Genomic DNA, 20,241 nt, shown 5'->3' with positions numbered 1-20,241 from the left:
TGCCCCCCCCCCCCCCCCCTACTGTCCCCCTGTGGCTGAGGGCACCCCTCTTGCTGCTTCCCCCACATCTGCTTTGGGGTCGAAGGCTTCCCAGCCACCAGGAACACTGGTCCTCACTTCCGAATTGGAGACAAATCACCTTCCTCCAGCTTTTCTCACCAGGTAGGGTGTCCTTGGGACACTTTCTTTCAAGGTTTCCTCTGATCTACAGTTAGACACCAGGCAGTGACTGGAGTCGTCACAGGCTGCTAATCGCAGGGCATCACTATCATCATTATCTTCTTTATGTGAAACTGATTCAGAGAAGCCCTCACCATCATTGAAATCCTAGAGGGAGAGAAAGACAAGAAAAAGTCCAAGGAGGACAACATTCCATTGGCCCCTATGCCATTGATCCTGCCTGTTTCACTCCTGTAGCTGAGGCAGAGATTCCGGCAGCACCCGAGGCCCCAGTTTCCATCACTCATCAGAACCCGGAACATATGTATATTTATGCCATAACCCCTCAGCCAGTGGCAGCAGAAGACCCTAAGGCATAACCTGCCCCCTTGGTACCTTCACGACCTCACTGTACATTGACAACATTATTCTCCAGTGCAATTGTAGCAGTTTTTTCCACCACCTGGTGAGCTATGTCATTTTTAAACAGTTCCCCTGTCTTCTGCATTGCCTTTCAGGAGACTTGGTTTCCAGCAACTCTGACTCCAGCCCTTCATGGATACAGGTGCTACTATAAGAATTGTGCTACCTATGACAGGATGTTGGGTAGACACATACGTGCTAGACAGTCTGCATAGCGAATATGTGCCTACTGATACTCCTTTGGAGGCTGTGGCTGTGGCTGTTTGAGTAAGGGTATTTCAGGATATTACCATCTGCAAGGTTTACCTCCTTCCCAATGGTGAAGTGTCTCAGAATATATTGTGTGCATTGGTTTCTCAGCTGTTCCCACCTTTCCTAATCTTGGATGATTTCAATTCCCATAACCCTTTGTGGTGTGAAACCAAGGAATACTGGCGGTGGTAAAGGTCCTGAAAATTTAGTGGCATAACTTGACCCTTGTCACACACTTCAGTGTGGGTCATGGAAATTTCTCAGCCATTGACCTTTACGTTTGCAGCCCTTGTCTTCTTCCATCCATCCACTGGAGGGTCCACTGTGACCTTTGTGGTAGAGACCATTTCCTGATGTTCCTGTCCCTCCCTCAGCATCACTGCCCTGGACATCTGCCCAGGTGGACCCTCAACGGTGTTGACTGGGGTGCTTTAGCCTCTGCTGTCTACCTTGGCTCCCCGCTGCATGTAGATATTGATCGGGCAGTCGTGAATACAACTACAGCCATCCTTTCAGCAGCTGATTTAGCAATCTCCTGTTCCTTGGACCTGCCATGACAGAAGACAGTACTGTGGTGGTCTTCAGAAATAAGAGAGGCCATTAGAGATCACAGGCAGGTTCTCCAGTGCCACAAGCAGCACCCACCAACGGAGCGCTTTATTGCCTTTAAGCAGCTCCATGCCCAGGTCCACCACCCGATATGGTTTTGGCTAAGGTCCGACATCTCTGTTGATACCGGACTTCTGCAGTTGTACCTAGTATTACTGTGAATTGTACTGTCTCTGCTGACCCAGATGCTGTCACTGAACATTTTGTTCTGCTCTATGCTCACTTTTCAGCATCTGAGAATTTTCAACCTGCCTTTCATGTTCTAAAACGGCAGATGAAGTTAAAATAATTTTCTCTTACTACACGCCACCTGGAGCCATATAATGCTCCATTCAGTGAGTGGGAATTCATCAGTGTCCTAGTCCACTGGTCTGGTAGAGCCCCAGGGCTGAACGCATTCACAACCAAATCAAGCACCTCCTGGTGAATTGTCAGTGTCATATTATTGCATCTCTAACTGCATCTGGAATGAGGGTGAGTTCTCATTGCAATAGCTTGATTATGGAAGTCTGGCATATCGATCGGCATTGCCTTCAGCATTGCAGATACTGGATCCGATACACCACTGTGAGACTCAATTTGCGACAGGAGCCTTTCGAACTAGCCTTTTGAACAGCTCACTTGTGGAGGCTGGGATCCATCCATTGTTGATCAGACACCAATGACAGCTTATCAATTATGCTTCTCCCGTTTCAACTCCCCTAAACATCCAAACTACTGTCTCCTCTTTCCAAACATGGTAATCCACCTCCGCAAAGGCAGCCCAGATCAGGGATTATGATTGCAATCGCATCCAGTCTATCCTCTCTGAAGCTGAGTCATTTCCTCTTTCACCTCTTCTCTGGACCCACTCCTGCACACCTTTGTGGTGCATCCCTTGGCTACAGCTTTGTGTTGACCTATCACAAGGTGTGAAAGACTGTTCATCCTAAGGCCCTCGTCAGCAATTTTTCTCCAACCTTGGTGCATCCCGGGGTTCAGAAGTAGTCTACACTGATGGCTCGATGATTGCTGGTCTTGTAGGCTTTGCGTATACTCACATGGGACATATTGAACTGTGATCCTTGCTGAATGGCTGTACTGTTTTCACCGAGGAGTTGGCAACCATTTCTCATGCTCATGAGTGTATCTGTTCCTGTACTGGTGGGGTCCTTTCTCATCTGCAGTGACTCCTTGATCAGTTTGCAAGCTCTCAACCCATGCTACCCTCGCCATCCCTTGGTCATTGCCATCTAGGATTCCCTGTATGCCTTGAACAGTGTGGATGCTCAGTGACCTTTCTCTGGACACCGGGCCACATCAGGATCCCGGGGAATGAACTCGCTGATAGTCTGGTGAAACTGACTAGCAGTAAACCAACTCTTAAGATCGTTATTGTGGAAACGGACCTCTGTTTAATATTACGCCATCAAGTTTTAGGTGCCTGGCCGATGGAATGGCTCACTCTGACTGACCAAAAAAGCTACAGGTGATTAAGGAGATCACAAATCTGTGGAGGTCCTCCATGTAAGGACTCCACTGTCCTTTGCTGGCTCTGCATCGGCCATACTTGGCTGACTTACGGTTATCTCCTCTGCAGGGAGGACCCACACCATTGTCGTTGCGGCTCCCATTTGATGGTGGTCAACATTTTACTGGACTGTCCCACTGTAGCTGCCCTGCAGCGGACTCTTAATCTCCCTAACTCGCTACCCCTGGTGTTAGGAAATGATGCCTCAGTGGGTGTCGTAGTCTCACATTTTATTCGTGAAGTGGGCTTTCACGACTCTTAATTTAAGGGAGGGCTGCTGAACCTTATCAGCCCATTTAGGAGTTGGTGGAACACTGTTGCCTCCTCTGCCCAGACTGGAGTGCAGCTGTCGGGGCTTGTTGGTTGATGCTGATCCTCACCCTTCCTGCTCCTTTACTATTCTTCCCCACTCTTGTGTGGTCTGTTAAACTTGTTCATCTTTTATCTGTCTGTGCTTCTCTTGCCTTGCTTGTGTTGCTAGTCTTCCCAAGGCAATTTCTGAGTGGAGTACCTCCGGTAAGTGGTGGGGGCTGGGGGATGTATTTTCCCTCCTGGCACTCTGCTTTCAGGGGCTTCCTGCTGCTCCATAGAAAGAGCATCTTGCCTGCCTTTCTTCCTCTGTTTCCCTTTCTTCCTTTTGTCCCATATCACAGCTTCACTGACCCCTGGTAGGCTTTGGGGTTTTCTTCCCCTGGGTTTTGCACGTTAGACTATCTCTGATCTACAGTTATGCGGGCCTGTCTGTTTGTGGAAAAAAGAAATGATGACCTAATAGTCTGGTCTGTTCAGTCATCCAACCAACCTGCTCTTACCCCTATTGTGCAACTACCCCAGCTCTGTGCATCTACCCCAGCTCATGATTGCAAAAGATAGGGTGTGCTTTTATTTATTTTTGTGTTGTATCAGATTACTGAGGGTAAAAACTGACTACACTGTGAGAGGCATAATACATATCATAAAACCTTTTGTGGCTCAGATTGTAGCATACATAATAAGTTGATGTGAAAGGGAGTTTGATGTGTCTAGAATGGCCGTCAGTATCTTATTTTCATACCCTCTCTTTTTTTAATGGGACTCCAAGGTCATTTATAGCAGGTACTATTCACATTTTGTGTGCTTGCAAATCCTTTGAGAATTATTTTAGGCTATGTTAGGATTTAAAATATATATGAGGTACTCATAGGATGTGATGGGAAGTACTGTATTAGAATTTGAAAGAAATGTGTTCACTTCATTTCACATTTATGTGAAATATTTGAGATGCCTTAATTAATGGACATAATTGTGGGAAGAAAAAGTGAAATACAAATATGAAACACAGATAACTTTAGAGGTGGTATACAGGTACATGTTCATTCCTAATGAAAAGGATAATAAGGAAAACTAATTAATGTAACAGGATAGAACTTGACATTAGTTTAGTTCCATGGGCCAGTAGTCCGTTGCTGCAATGGTACAGAATGGGCCGATTTATTGGCTGTTTAACATAATTCATGTTGTAATGAGGCTTCTTGCTGAACAGTTATGGGTTGGTTTACTTAACAGTAAAAACGAAAGAGAAAAGCTTTGCCCAGAGTTAGATTTTCAGTAGTTTTCCTAAATCACTTTGTGGAAATGCTAGGATGATTTCTTTTGCAAGGGCTCTGCAATTTCCTTCCCCATCTATTCCCAATTTGAGCTTTTGGTCCATCTCCAATGACAAAATTGGCAATGTGAATTTAATGCCTAATTTGCTTCCCTTTTCCCCTGCCTAAATTACTTTCTCCATTCTAAGGCCTCCACCACCACCACCACCACCACTCACTTGCCTTTTATAACAGTATTACTCAGAAATCCAATACCTGTGGAAAATAGAGATGTTCTTTCTCATTTATTCTTTTTGTTCACAGACTCTACCTCCGTTTTGTACGTATTGATCCAGTCATCCATGATATATGAGCAATATAAGTTTGACATGACAAGTGGTGTCAATATGTACTCTTTTCCTATTACCTACACAGTTAAGTTTCTTAATGGTGGAGCTGTTCATTCCTACCACTCATTACACTCACAATTTTAATACCATAAGCATTGGTGTCAAACAGTTATCTCTGGTATTTCAGAAACTTTGTTTACCACTTATGACAAGGTTTACATCTTTGAAGGTAGAGGCATGGAGCAATTCTGAAAGTGAGTGTTCCAATTTCTGTGTCCTCCATGGACAGTATGTGTTAACCTTGGATTCTTAAGTGTCGGTAACTGGTTCTTGTTTTATGTCATGTGTTTCTTTCTTTTCAGATAGGTTTATATTTGTCTGTCCTGTCAGCCACCTACTAGCAGGTGGTGTTCTTGTTGTGGTCTTCAGTCCAGAGACTGGTTTGATGCAGGTGTATTGTGTGCATATTCTGCCTCTCCTTCCTAGATGTCAGAAACACATCCCCTAGCCTCCTTCCCATTCTCCATCCTCTTTCTCCCCTTGCCTCCTCCCCATTCTCCATCCTCTTTTTCCCCTTGCCTACTCCAACCCAACCATGACTCCAGTTGAGCTGCAGTGCTGGCACAGTGTTGTCAACTGGGACATGGTAGCCATACAGATGTGCATGTGTGTACTGTAGCCTGATGGTGGATTCATATAAAAGATAGAAAAAAAGTTCATAGTCTTACGTGTATCGATGACTCGGAGCACCCACTGTTTCGAGAGTTATTACCTGTACTTCTTAAATTGTTTGTTTTTGAGAAATGAGTCTTAAAAATACTTGCTACATCTAAGTCCTCTTATCATGTCCTTAGGTACTGTGTGGAAATGGAGTTCAAACTGCAGCATGGATAGCCTGCAAGTGTCCCAGAGCCAGCCACAGCCACAGTCCCAGCAGGGGGGCAGGGCGACGACCACCAGCAGCCGGAGTGCGTCGCCCTCTCTAGCCCGGGTCCTGCAGCAGCAACATGCATCCATTGGGTGAGTGTTCTCTAGTAAGTGTTTAATTTGTGTGCTCTTCCATTGTTCAGAGACTCTTCTAAACAATGCATGATTTTTTTGTCATTTAAATTTACAACTCAACTCTTCCCTTAGTTCCACTGGAGGACTCAGTATGTTGGTTTTCCATCTTGTATTTGTGGCTGTCTCTATTATTCTTAAATATAAAGAACAAATTGTGTTAAAATGTAAGTACTTTAAAGTTACTTCTAATATTATCAATAATCAAACTGATGGGTCTCTCTCATCCTGGTGTCAACTTATGTAGATCACAACTCTTTCTCTTTCTTTTTTTTTCACATATTTCTTCTGTTTTTATCTGCAGATGAAATCTAATAAATTTTGTTTGAGGTGCTCATCTGTTTCTGGAAATGTATTGAAGTTTTATCCTCTGCCCTCCTGCCCCCCCCCCCCCCCCCTCACCCTTGTGTCCTCCGCCTCATGTGGCCCCTCAATTCCAGAACACAATTTTTGTAATTCTTCTATATTCAAATAAGTTCTCAACTCACAACAACAGATAATAAACAAAATTTTTCACACAACCTGTTCATATATAACCTTTTGATGCTGGACCAAAATGATAAGTTTGTACTTAACTTGAGATAGCATATTACTCCTCCCCCCCCCCCCCCCATCCCGACCGTAGTAATCAGTCCCCCCCCCCCTCTTTCTTCCTTGGAAACTACTGCACCTGCAAAGTGCAAGTGGCCTCTCACTGGACGGTCCAAATTCACACCTGTTGTCACTTTCTGTGCTGTGCCCACATTTTTCTTTCTAATATCTGCACACCAATTCCAACAGACCAGGGCATAGTAGATGCTCTTTACACTACTACTAATTAAAGTCACATTTTTTCTCACGTACATTTTCCATCGCTCTAGTAAAAGGAAAGTGAGGTGTGTTGCTGTGCTTTATAGCAACAAGTACCACTACAGATACCCCCAATAAGATGAAAAATGTTGTGTGGTATAACTTGCACAGCTAAAGACAGTGAGGCTTATCTTAAAAGCAATTCATAAATTAATTTCACTTTTTTATTAAGGTCTCATGTGGCCTAAATTCAATGCATTTCTTTCAATGTCAAACTGATGCATACAATCATCATCAATTTTCTTACATTAGTCACCATGGCTTAAAGATCCATTTGATTACTTTAATAACATGGCTTCTTTAGTTACCATGAGATGTTAAATTTAGCTTGGCATTTAACTTATTTAAATGGTTGAGTTTCTGCCTTAGATCCACCTGACCTCGTTTATAAGCTCCTTTTTCCCTAGATAAATTTATCCTCTCGTTCCTATCAACTTGATTCAGGTCCTTCCTGTTATGGATTCACCTGACGTCAGGCATAGGTTCCCTTTTTCCTAGGTAAACCTACCCTCTCATTCCTATTAAACTGATTCAGGTCCTTCCTGCGATTGATTCACCTGACCTCGGGCATAGGTTCCCTTTTTCCTAGATAAACCTACACTTTCATCCTCCTCTCTCAACAGATCTGGACACATTCCATCTTCATGCTCACAGTCAGATGCCTAGTCTCTGACAATACAGCTTTTACCATTTCTAATATTGAAGATTTCTCCACAGTGTAGGGATCTTACCCAAAATCTATAAATATTTGTTTCTCACTTCCTTCTTTTCTCTTATCACTCCTATTTCTCAATCTAATAGAATTAACTAACTGTATAGATAAAAAAAGGGTTATTCCATTTCAAAGTACCCAGAAATTTTAGGAAATGACACCCATCATCATGCAACTACTTGAAATTTTGGGTAGTGAAAGTTTACCTAGGTATATTCTCATTTCCAAAATGTAAATGTTGCAGGTCAATTACTGTTGTACTTATGACAAAAAGAAGTTCTATAGATTCAGGAATTCAGGCTTTCATAGACGAGCTCCTTTATATATGAGAATGCAGGCTTTCTCAGTGAATCTCGATGATAAAATCTTCTCGGGTTAACAGCCGAGTCAATGTGTTGTTCTCCAGCAACGTTTCAGCAAGTTTCTTACTTGCCATCTTCAACCCAAGAAGATTTTATCATGGAGTTCCTTTATAATTTAAAAATGCATTAGTTCCTACAGTTTTTGCAGTGGAAGCTTGAAAATTTTTTTTTTTTTTAAAAAAAAGAGGAAGGTTTATATTTTTATAGTGTTGGTTAAAGCTGAGCTATGTTGATCCTGTGGTGAACTTGGGTTGGTAAACAACGATGTGCACAAAGGTTAGGTGGTTGTGTTGCCACCAAAACCCGTTAAAGGGTGGAGAAATTTGGGAAAATTTCGAAAAAACTGCATGTAAATGTATTAAAAGGAGTGGTCTTGTGGTGGCAGATTATGAAAATGTGGCACAACTTCTCACTTTTGAAGACCAGACATACCAACAATTAAAGGGAACAGCCATGGGTACCAGGATGGCACCCTCGTACGCCAACCTATTTATGGGTCGCTTAGAGGAAGCCTTCTTGGTTACCCAGGCCTGCCAACCCAAAGTTTGGTACAGATTTATTGATGACATTTTCATGATTTGGACTCACAGTGAAGAACAACTCCAGAATTTCCTCTCCAACCTCAACTCCTTTGGTTCCATCAGATTCACCTGGTCCTACTCCAAATCCCATGCCACTTTCCTTGACGTTGACCTCCATCTGTCCAATGGCCATCTTCACACATCCGTTCACATCAAACTCACCAACAAGCAACAGCACCTCCATTATGACAGCTGCCACCCATTCCATATCAAACGGTCCCTTCCCTATAGCATAGGTCTTCGTGGCAAACAAATCTGCTCCAATCCTGAATCCCTGAACCATTACACCAACAACCTGAAAACAGCTTTCGCATCCCACAACTACCCTCCCGACCTGGTACAGAAACAAATAACCAGAGCCACTTCCTCATCCCCTCAAACCCAGAACCTCCCACAGGAGAACCCCAAAAGTGCCCCACTTGTGACAGGATACTTTCTGGGACTGGATCAGACTCTGAATGTGGCTCTCCAGCAGTGATATGACTTCCTCAAATCCTGCCCTGAAATGAGATCCATCCTTCATGAAATCCTCCCCACTTCACCAAGAGTGTCTTTCTGCCGTCCACCTAACCTTTGTAACCTCTTGGTTCATCCCTATGAAATCCACAAACCACCTTCCCAACCCTCTGGCTCCTACCCTTGTAACTGCCCCAGGTGTGAAACCTGTCCCATGCACCCTCCCACCACCACCTACTCCAGTCCTATAACCCGGAAGATGTACACGATCAAAGGTAGAGCCACGTGTGAAAGCACCCACGTGATTTACCAACTAACCTGCCTTCACTGTGAAGCTTTCTATGTGGTAATGACCAGCAACAAACTGTCCATTTGCATGAACGGACACAGGCAGGCAGTGTTTGTTGGTAATGAGGATCACCCTGTGGCTAAACATGCCTTGGTGCACGGCCAGCACATCTTGGCACAGTGTTACACCGTCCAGGTTATCTGGATACTTCCCACTGACACCAACCTATCAGAACTCCGGAGATGGGAACTTGCCCTTCAATATATCCTCTCTTCCCGTTACCCACCAGGCCTCAACCTCCGCTAATTTCAAGTTGCCGCCGCTCATACCTCACCTGTCATTCAACAACATCTTTGCCTCTGTACTTTCGTCTCGACTGACATCTCTGCCCAAACTCTTTGCCTTTACATATGTCTGCCTCTCTCTCTCTCTCTCTCTCTGTGTGTGTGTGTGTGTGTGTGTGTGTGTGTGTGTGTGTGTGTGTGTGTGTGTGTGTGTGTAAGCGCGCGCGCGCGAGTGTATACCTGTCCTTTTTCCCCCCCTAAGGTAAGTCTTTCCAATCCCAGGATTGGAATGACTGCTTACCCAATCCCTTAAAACCCACATCCTTTCGTCTTTCCCTCTCCTTCCCTCTTTCCTGATGAAGCAACCGTGGGTTGCGAAAGCTTGAAATTTGTGTGTGTGTGTTTTATTGTGTATCTACCAGCGCTTTCTCGTTTGGTAAGTCAAAAACTGTCAGCATACCCTTTTTTTTTGTTTAAAAACTATGGCCAATTTTCAATTTTTTACAGTTTGCTTTGAAGTAACGCATTGCATCAAACTGCCGGCCCGGGCGGCCGAGCGGTTCTAGGTGCTACAGTCTGGAACCGCACGACCGCTATGGTCGGAGGTTCGAATCCTGCCTAGGGCATGGATGTGTGTGATGTCATTAGGTTAGTTAGGTTTAAGTAGTTCTAAGTTCTAGGGGACTGATGACCTCAGACGTTAAGTCCCATAGTGCTCAGAGCCATTTGAACCATTATTTTGCATCAAACTTTCAGCAGTTGCTACCAACAGAATGTATATAAAGCAATAATAATTGGCAAAAGTTCATGATATTAGATACAAAAGCAGTACACAAAATCTCAGTTCACAATTAGATAATGAATGTGGTGGCCTGGATGACTTGATATGGAATGACCCAAAACCTGCTCACCAAGCAGCAGCAGAACACACACATGAGACTGTTGTAATTGGCAAGCTTTCGGAGCCAGTGGCTCCTCCTTCAAGCAGAGTGGTTGAAGGGGAAGGAAGAAGAATGAGTGAACAGTACTGGGGAGGTCTAGGAAAAGGAATAATAGATTTCAGGAAAGTGACCCAGAACTGCGGATCAAGGGATACTTATCATACAGGATGAGAAGGAAAGACTGATTGTTTGTGACTGCATTGGACAAGACTTGGAAACCTGAGAGCTTAAAGGTGGAAGACAGGTTAAATTGCTGACAGAGATTACTGCTTAAACGCCATGCTTGAGTTAATAAGAATGAACAGCTAAGTGAATTGTACGTAACAGAAGTGGGAGGGTAGTGGTGAAAAGTAGACGGGAAAGACAAAGAAAGAAAGATGTAGGAAACTAAAACAAAGTGAAGCAAAAAGTAGTTATAGTGAAGAAATGCTGAGACAGAAGAAATTAATGTAAATTAAGGTCAGTTGGGTGGCGAGAACTGAAGACATATAGTGCTAGTTCCCACCTGTGGAGTTCTGAGGAACTGATGTCTGGGGGAAGACCACAGATGGTGCATGTGGTGAAACAAGCTTCGAGGTTATGAATGTCATGTTGTAGAGCATGCTCTGAAACAGGATATAGTGAGTTGCCGGTATGTACCCTCTGCCTATGTCCATTCCTCCTAATTGATAATTGGTGGTAGTCATGCCAAACAGTGTTTACATATAGCTGGTGTATGACATGTTGTTTTGCAGGTGGCTTTCCCTTTGATAATATATATTTTGCCAGTTAAAGGGCTAGTATAGGTGATGGTGGAAGGGTGCATAGGCCAATTCTTGTAGTGGGGAAGGTTACAGCAGTAGGAGCCATAGGGTAGGGAGATGGGTGCAGAATGAGCATAGGTTCTTACAAAAATATTGCGGAGATTGGGAAGGCGACGGAAAGCTTTTCTAGGTGTGGTGGACAAAATTTCAGGCAGGGTGGATCTCATTTCAGGGCATGATTTTAGGAAGTCATGGCCCTGTTATAGTAGCTGATAAACACATTCCAGACTGGGATAATACTGAGTCACCAGTGGTGTGCTCCAAAATTGTTGTTTTTTTTTTCTTCTGGAGGATCAGCAGTACCAGGATCAGTAATGGACTGGGAAATCTGCTTTTTACCTAGGCAGATGGGGTAATTATGTGCAATGAAAGCTCAGGTGAGAATGGTGATGTCTTGCTGTAAAGAGTCTGCATACAAACAAAAACATTTGCCTCGGATGCCAAGGCTGTGTGGGAGGGGATGTTTGACCTGGAAACATCAAAATGCCAAATGTTCCCTCCCATACAGCCTTGGCATCCGAGGCAAACATGTTTGTTCGGATGCAGACTCTTTACAGTAATACACCACCATTCTCACTTCACCTTTTACTGCACATAATTGCCCCATCAGCCTAGTTAAAAAGCAGATTTACTGGGCCATCACATCCAATCCTGGTGCTTCAGAGCACACCACTGGTGACTCAGTATTATCCTTGTCCGGAATGTGTTAATTAGCTACTTAGACAGGGCCATAACATCCTAAAATCATGCCCTGAAATGGCATCCACTGTGTCTGAAATTTTGCGTGACACTGGAATAGCTTTCTGTCGCCCTCCCAGTCTTCACAATATTCTTGTCAGACCCTATGCTCCTTCTGTACCCGTCTCCCTTCTCTATGGCTCCTACTCCTGTGACCGTTGCCACTGCAAGACTTGCCCTACGCACCCTCCTGCCACCACCTGTAATTGCCCTGTAACTGGCAAAACATATACTATCAAAGGGTGAACCATCTGCGAAACGACACATCATATACCAGCTATTATATAAACACTGTTTGGACTCCTTAATCGGCATGACTACCACAGAATTATCAATTAGGATGAATGGACATAGGCAGAAGGTGTATCCTGGCAACTCACTATATCCTGTTGCAGAGCATACTCTACAACATGACGTTCATGACCTGGGCACCTGTTTCACAACAAGTGCCATTTGGATTCTTCCCCCCAGATATCAGTTTCTCAGAACTCCACGTGTGGGAACTAGCACAACAACATATCTCCAGTTCTAGCCACCCACCTGGCCTTAATTTACATTAATTTCTTTTGTCTCAGCATTTCTTCACTGTAACTACTCTTTGTTTCAAACAATGGAAAATCCAGGATGGAATGTAACAATATTAGAGAAGGAAAGTTGCTACTCACCATATAGCAGAGATGCTGAGTCGCGATAGGCACAACAAGAAGATTCACAAATTATAGCTTTCGGCCATTACGACCTTTGTCAGCAAAGCACGCACACACACACACACACACACACGTCTTCAGTCGCAGACAACTGAAACCACACTGCGAGCAGCAGCACCAGTGCATGATGGGAGTGGTGACTGGGTGGTGGTAATGAGGAGGCTGGGGTGGGGAGGGGGAGGGATAGTATGGTGCATGTGGCGGAGAGGGAAGTGCTGCAGTTTAGACAGAGGGCAGGAGAGAAGGTGGGGTTGGGGGAGGGGGGTTAGTAGCAGAAAGGAAAGAAATGAAAAAAATTAAAAGACTAGGTGTGGTGGTGAAATGACGGCTGTATAATGCTGGAATGGGAACAGGGAGGGGGCTGGATGGGTGAGGATAGTGACTGACGAACATTGGGTGGAGGTATTGCTGGTGGTTAGTAGGTTTGATATGGACAGAGGTACTGATGTAGCCATCTCTGAGGTGGAGCTCACCATCTAGGAAGGTGGCTTGTTGGGTTGAGTAGGACCAGGTGAAGCGAATGGGGAAGAAGTTGTTGAGGTTCTGGAGGAATGTGGATAGGGCGTCTTCACATTCAATCCAGGTAGCAAAGATGTCATCAATGAATCTGAACCAGGTGAGGGGTTTAGGATTCTGGGTTTTTAGGAAGGATTCCTCTAAATGGCCCGTGAATAGGTTCACATAGGATGGTGCATGTGGGTGCCCATAGCTATACCCCAGAACTGGGGACTGGATCAGACTCTGAATGTGGCTCTCCAGCAGGGATACGACTTCCTCAAATCCTGCCCTGAAATGAGATCCATCCTTCATGAAATCCTCCCCACTCCACCAAGATTGTCTTTCCGCCGTCCACCTAACGTTTGTAACCTCTTAGTTCATCCCTATGAAATACCTAAAACCACCTTCCCTACCCTCTGGCTCCTACCCTTGTAACTGCCCCCGGTGTAAAACCTGTCCCATGCACCCTCCCACCACCACCTACTCCAGTCCTGTAACCCAGAAGGTGTACACGATCAAAGGCAGAGCCACGTGTGAAAGCACCCACGTGGTTTACCAACTGACCTGCCTACACTGTGACGCCTTCTATGTCGGAATGACCAGCAACAAACTGTCCATTTGCATGAACAGACACAGGCAGGCAGTGTTTGTTGGTAATGAGGATCACCCTGTGGCTAAACATGCCTTGGTGCACGGCCAGCACATCTTGGCACAGTGTTACACCGTCCAGGCTATCTGGATACTTCCCACTGACACCAACCTATCAGAACTCCGGAGATGGGAACTTGCTCTTCAATATATCCTCTCTTCCCGTTACCCACCAGGTCTCAACCTCCGTTAATTTCAAGTTGCCGCCCCCGTACGTCACTTGTCACTCAACAACATCTTTGCCTCTGTACTTCCACCTCAACTGACATCTCTGCCCAAATCTCTGCCTTTACATGTGTCTGCTTGTGTCTGTATATGTGCAGATGGGTGTGTGTGTGTGTGTGTGTGTGTGTGTGTGTGTGTGTGTGTGTGTGGGCGTGCGCACGAGTGTATACCTGTCCCTTTTGCCCCCCTAAGGTAAGTCTTTCCGCTCCCAGGATTGGAATGACTGCTTACCCTCTCCCTTAAAACCCACATCCTTTCGTCTTTCCCTCTCCTTCCCTCTTTCCTGATGAAGCAACTGTTGGTTGCAAAAGCTTGAAATTTGTGTGTGTGTTCGTGTGTTTTTTATTGTGTCTATCTACGAGCACTTTCTCGTGGTAAGTCACAGCATCTTTTTTTAATAAACTTTATACACACACACACACACACACACACACACACACACACACACACACACAATAGCTAATTATTTCTTTCCTGTTGTTGTATAATTTAGTTCATGTTTATGAAGACATCTCCTAGAGAATGCTGCTGTTCTATGATCTTACTCGGGATTCCATTCACCCTGGAACAGTTCACATGCTTTACCATATTCAGAAGCATCAGTTGCTCACATAAAAGGCTTCATGCATTACCGGTTGTTGCAAAATTGGTCCATTCACCAGTGCCTGCTTAATACGAGAGCGGATCAAATATAAGCAGGATTTTATTTTTTATTTAAATTCATTTGTTGAGAAACTCAAAACAATTATTATTTATTTTTCCACAGTCTCCTCTTTTGGAAATGCATTTGTCCCAGTGTATGGGCAGCTTTTTGATGCCCTCATCATCAAAAGAACTGGGTCGTGTCACCAGCCAGTTGCCCACGAAGTCTTCCACACTCTTGTCATCTTCAAATTGTCATCCTCGTAGAGCTTCTTTAAGCGGACTGAATAAATGGAAATCACAGGGCTGTAAGGAGGAGGATAAAGTGTAATCCAGTGCATTTCCTGTAGCTTGGAGACAGAGCTGCACCCCCTATGGGGTTGCGCATTGTCATGGAAGAGGATGACCTGTTGAATCGATTGGTCTCGTCTTTTGCGGCGATATGCAACTCTTGCCTTGTTCAACGGTTCGCAGTAGTAAGCAGCATTCCTCTGCCACTCCTTACTGGTTTGTTTGGATTCTGGAGTGTAGTGGTGAACCCATGTTTTGTCATAGGTGATGAGCCAACTCAGAAATACATCACCTTCTTCCACAAACCATGCTGTAAGCCTCTAGGGACCCATCTGGAACACACTTTACTGAACTGTAGATCATTTGCGATGATTACTTGGCAGCTCCCATAACTGATTCCAACTTTTTGTGCAATTTCTGATACTCACGACCGTCGATCGTCATCAATAATGTCTTTAACTGCAAGAATGTTTTTGTCTGTAATACTGGTCTGAGGGCGACGATCGTGTTGCTGATGCCCCACACGTTCTTGTCCTTCCTTGAACTTTTTATCCCAGGCAAACACACGCGTCCTTGATAATGTTTTATCACCAAACTCCAGGCAATCCTTGGCAAATTTCTGCCACTGTAACTCCTTCATGAGCAAGAAATTTGATATTATGTTTTGTGGAATGGAGGGGTGCACCTGTTACTCAGACACCATGAGCGTTACTGACGAAATGGCGGGAAATATCTAACAGCACACTCTCATCACTTCTGTAGGTCCTGTCTAAGCATAGCAGAAGTACGTGGCCAGTCATACCAACTGTTGATGTTCCGGAACAAAAGTCCCTTTTATATTTGATCCACCTCATATTACAGAATGCTTCAGATGCTCCTTCATCCCATGTTCATTTTGTTCTTTGTTTCAGTAATTACCACAACTTGTGATCGTTCATGGGTTGGCCTTGTATATAGTGATGATAGAATCCGTCTAAGCCTAGAAATAGGCATGATTGTTTTACATTTCATGGTTCTGGACAGCCTTCGATGGTCTCTCTTATTTTGAGATCTAGTCTTATTCCCTTTACCCCTACTAAATGTCGTAGAAATTTCTGCTCTTCCTTCTGAAATGTGGTTTTCCTAAGTTGATTGCGATACCCTTTTCCTGAATTTTTTTTTAACATTTTGGTTAATAATACGTAGTGTTCTTTGCACATCCTGGATACTATTAATAGACTGCCTACATAAACACTTAATTATTTAATTCTTGTAGCAGTTCTTTACCTAGTACCTCATGTAGTCCTCTTATGAATGCTGATACTAAAATATTTAACCCAAAGGGTAACACTTTGAATTGATAAGACATTCCATCAAAAAGGAACACAATATATTTTCGTGTATTTTCATATAATTTAACCTGCCAAAACCTGGCATTCAAATTAAATGAACTAAATTATCTTCCTTGTTCAGATTTTGTTAACAAATTATCAACAGATACAGGTCTGTCTCTGTATGTTTGTTTAAAGTCTGTTGGTTTCTTTACTACAACTAAAGGATTGTTATATGCACTTCAGTTTCTATCACCTTGTTTTCTACCATTTTCTATATTTCCTCAAGTACTGCTGGTCTTAAACTTATGAGTACTCGGTAAGGTTTTCAAAGAATTGAATTCTTATTTTTGACCTTAAATCGACAAGCATAATAGCCAATCACTCCTAGTTCTTCAGAAAATACTGTGTCATATTTCATTAAGATTGCATACAAATAGTGTTATTGCTCTTCAGTTAATAGGTTAGATTCTTGAGATTTAATCTTCATTTGTTGTTGACACCCTTCCAGATTTTTCGTTTCTTCTTAATCATTCACTAACTGAATAGTGTTAGTTAATAACTTATTTATTTTAAGCTGAGTAATATGATTTAGCGCCTTCCTTGGTCCAGTATAACACTTAATCATCAAAGTCAAGTTTTACTTTACATTTTAGTAATCAATCTAGTCTAACAATATCTGCAAATTCACTAATAATATAGTTTGCATAAATTCAACATCACATGTCTCTAACGGCCTCAGACTTTTCTCATTAATTTTCTTCTCTTTACTACCTGCTAATCCTACAATATATACTCCTGTCACTGGTATAGGACATTTATTCTTATTTCTAAGAGTTTGCAGGTATTTTTGGGAAATTAATTAAATTTTGCTTCCCAAGTCTTTTCCCCAGAGTATTTGTTTTAATTGCTCTTCCTCGTCTGTATTATCTTGTTGTAATAACTATTCTCTTACAAGTATCACATGAGTGAATGCAGTTACATTTTCAGTGTATGGGCCTACGATAGTTTTGTTACATCCTAGATCTTGGCCCAGGTGCGAGGATGTTTCCTATTTTCTGGTACTGTTATTGGATAATTTTTTGTATTTGTATTTTGTTCGACATAGCATGCACTCTGTTTTACTACAGTGTCAGTGGTGCTTGGGTCACTGGTTACAAAAACTTGTGAATTAGTCTTTCTATTGCGAGCATATTTAGTCTCCTATTTATGAACAAAAATATTCAAATTATCTGCATGATTATAATTACCTCTTTCTTTATTCACATTATCCAAACCTTCTGCCAGTGTCAGTAATTGTTCTGTGGTAGACCACCTGCTACATAATATGTATTTACCTGCCAAATATGGCAATCTCATCACCAGCACTCTGAACCAAATGTTTGTCATCTGGTGGGTTACCTAAATACTTAAACTGAGTTAGATACCACTCAATATACTTCTTATATGTACCCCATGAACTATTATATTACCTAGTATCTGATAACTCTAGTGTCAGTTTTTCTTGTGAAATTTTGAACCAATTTTTTCTCTTAAATTTTTTCTGAATATCTTCCCATGATTTAAATTCCTCTGAATGAGCTGTCTAATTATGGGGGTTGTAACTTTCCTGTGTAGAACCCGTTGCCAGAGATGTGGAAGGCATAGTATACTGTTAACAGAGCCTGTTCTGTAGATGGTGCAAATGGAGTGGTCTACTGCCTGTTGAATCTCTGGAACAGTTCTGAAGTGAATGCCATGAAGTGATTCCTTTTGGAATCAATTCAAAGTCACAAGGAGTTAAGTTCGGGGAGTATGGTGGATGGTGCAGTACTTCCCAGTTCCATCGACCGAACAGAGCAGCCACAGCTTGCGCTGTATGCACCTGCGTATTGTCATGCAAAATGATGGGTGGGTTGCGCAGAAAGTGTTGCTGCTTCTTTCACAAAGCTGGTCGCAGTTGATGCTCCACAAACGAACAGTAATACTGTGCATTGAAGGTCTGCCGTGGGGGAACATAATGCATTTGAATAACACCATCACAGTCGTACATGAGAATCACCGTAACTTTAGACCACTCCATTCGCACCATTAACAGAGCAGGCTCTGCTAACGGTATACTAAACCTTCCACATCACTGGCAACGGGTTCTACACAATGCTGGCGACTACTTTGAAGAACTGTAACAGGTGCAAACATGTAACTCTTTTGTATCGGTTGTGAATAAATAATTGCCACTATTTAAGTTCCAACCCTTCTATATTATAATGCTCAACTATTTTTGTTTCAACCTCCATTGGTAAATTAGCTTAGGTGTCCTCTAATGTGGTTATCTTATATATTTTTGTGGCTAAATTGTCTAATTTTTTTATTATTTTGAGATTGTCCGTGTAATGTATCTGCTTGACTTCTTTTGTTTTGAAATAGTTCATTCACTGGATCGCTCCATTTTATGAGACATCTCATCTAGTTTATTTGCTTTTTCATCTATTTTTTATAATGCTTTAAGTTTATCTAGAATTTTTTCTAAGACCATACTACCCATACTTCTGGTTGTGATAAGCATGTAATCTAAGTTACTGTACAACTTAAAGCTTGTATCACACTAAAAACCTTTGTTGTTTATCAGTGTATCTACACTATCACCCAATGCTGTTCAACGTCGTTCAGTCAGTCAGTCAATCAGTCAGTCAGTTATTTGAGATTAAATAACTACACACAAATTCTAGATGGTACACTGTACAGTTCAACTAATTTGTCACACCAGCTGCTGAAGTGCCCTGCTGTTACTGCTGTGTGTGTAGTGCAGTCTCGGAAAGTCACTATACACCGCACACTACTATAATCAGCTGCACTGTCACAAACTGTGAAGCGATGGTGTGTTGCCATTGGAAGCCAACACAGCACTCGTCGTTGAAACCACTCGCTAAAAATCTGCTCTGTAGTTGGCTTATCTTCTCATGATTTGTGTGCCGAGAATGTACTCTAACACGAGAATGATATTCATTGTTGGTCTGATTGCTATGGCCAACTGGCATTTCTTGTATTGAAGATTGCATAAATATAAATTAAACTCGCAATCCATTTAGTTTGAATAATGTTACTGTAGTTTGTACTGCTACTTGTATATACTTAAGATACCATTCTTGATGGCTTGTTTACTTCTGTTGCCCTAGACAGTGACGTACAGCTTTCCATTTTTAGTGATATTTTAGTTTTAATTTCTTGTTATAGCTATCTTCTTTTATTTCCTCTCATCCATATACTTCACTGAGGGCACCACTTGAGGTGTTTTTCTTGTTATGTGTTGCTTTTAAGTGATCAATATATTGCAAGATGCCAAGTCTTTACTTGATTGCAGAGGGATGAGTGCTATAAGAGAGCTACTACATTTAAACAGCTCACTACGAAATCACAAAACACAGTTACCGTAATTCTTCTATATTCAAATAAGTTCTCAACTCATAATTAACCAAGCTTTCCAGACATATTCATATATGATGCCTCAGTGCTTGACTAAACCGTAAGTTTGAACTTGAGATAGCATAGCATAGATCCGTACAACAACATTCATTTTTCTTTAGTGCTCGATCATTGTCATCAGGCCCCTTTCTTCTTTGGAGTCCACAGCAGCCCCAAAGCACAAGTGGCCCCTCACTGGCCAGTCCAAAATGCACATCCGTTGTCAGTTTCCGTGCTGTGCCCCCATTTTTCTTTCTCATATTTGCACATAATTCTAACAAACTTATGCTACTACTAATTAAAGTCATGGTTTTTTCACACACATTTTTCATTTCCCTAGTAAAAGGAAAGTGAGGTGTGTTGCTATGCTTTATAGCAACATGTGTGGCTACAGGACTTCCAGTTTACTCACTATCTCGTTCATAGTAGTTCAATCCATTCATATTTTTTGTATTCTGTACTTGATTTTGTATAGATAATGCTGTGTTCACCTGATTGGAAATCCCTTTCTTCCTTCCCTTCCAGAGAAGTGACAGA

At 42.7% G+C, this 20,241-nt stretch overlaps 1 protein-coding gene across 4 annotated transcripts in view; it reads left to right on the top strand.

Moving 5' to 3' along the window:
• Window positions 1–20,241, top strand: part of LOC124794778 (transmembrane and coiled-coil domains protein 2-like) — a 189,678-nt gene that overhangs the window by 39,347 nt on the left and 130,090 nt on the right. For all 4 annotated transcript variants that reach the window (XM_047258412.1, XM_047258414.1, XM_047258413.1 and 1 more), the window contains one exon: window positions 5,723–5,888. In XM_047258412.1, coding sequence (XP_047114368.1) covers window positions 5,755–5,888 — 134 coding nt within the window. In that variant the 5' untranslated portion in view covers window positions 5,723–5,754. The remainder of the gene's footprint in view (window positions 1–5,722; window positions 5,889–20,241) is intronic.

Source organism: Schistocerca piceifrons, chromosome 4 (assembly GCF_021461385.2).
Source record: "Schistocerca piceifrons isolate TAMUIC-IGC-003096 chromosome 4, iqSchPice1.1, whole genome shotgun sequence".
Taxonomy (NCBI): domain Eukaryota; kingdom Metazoa; phylum Arthropoda; class Insecta; order Orthoptera; family Acrididae; genus Schistocerca; species Schistocerca piceifrons.
Note: the sequence above shows the minus strand (reverse complement) of the source record. Positions and strands in the feature narration are given on the sequence as shown.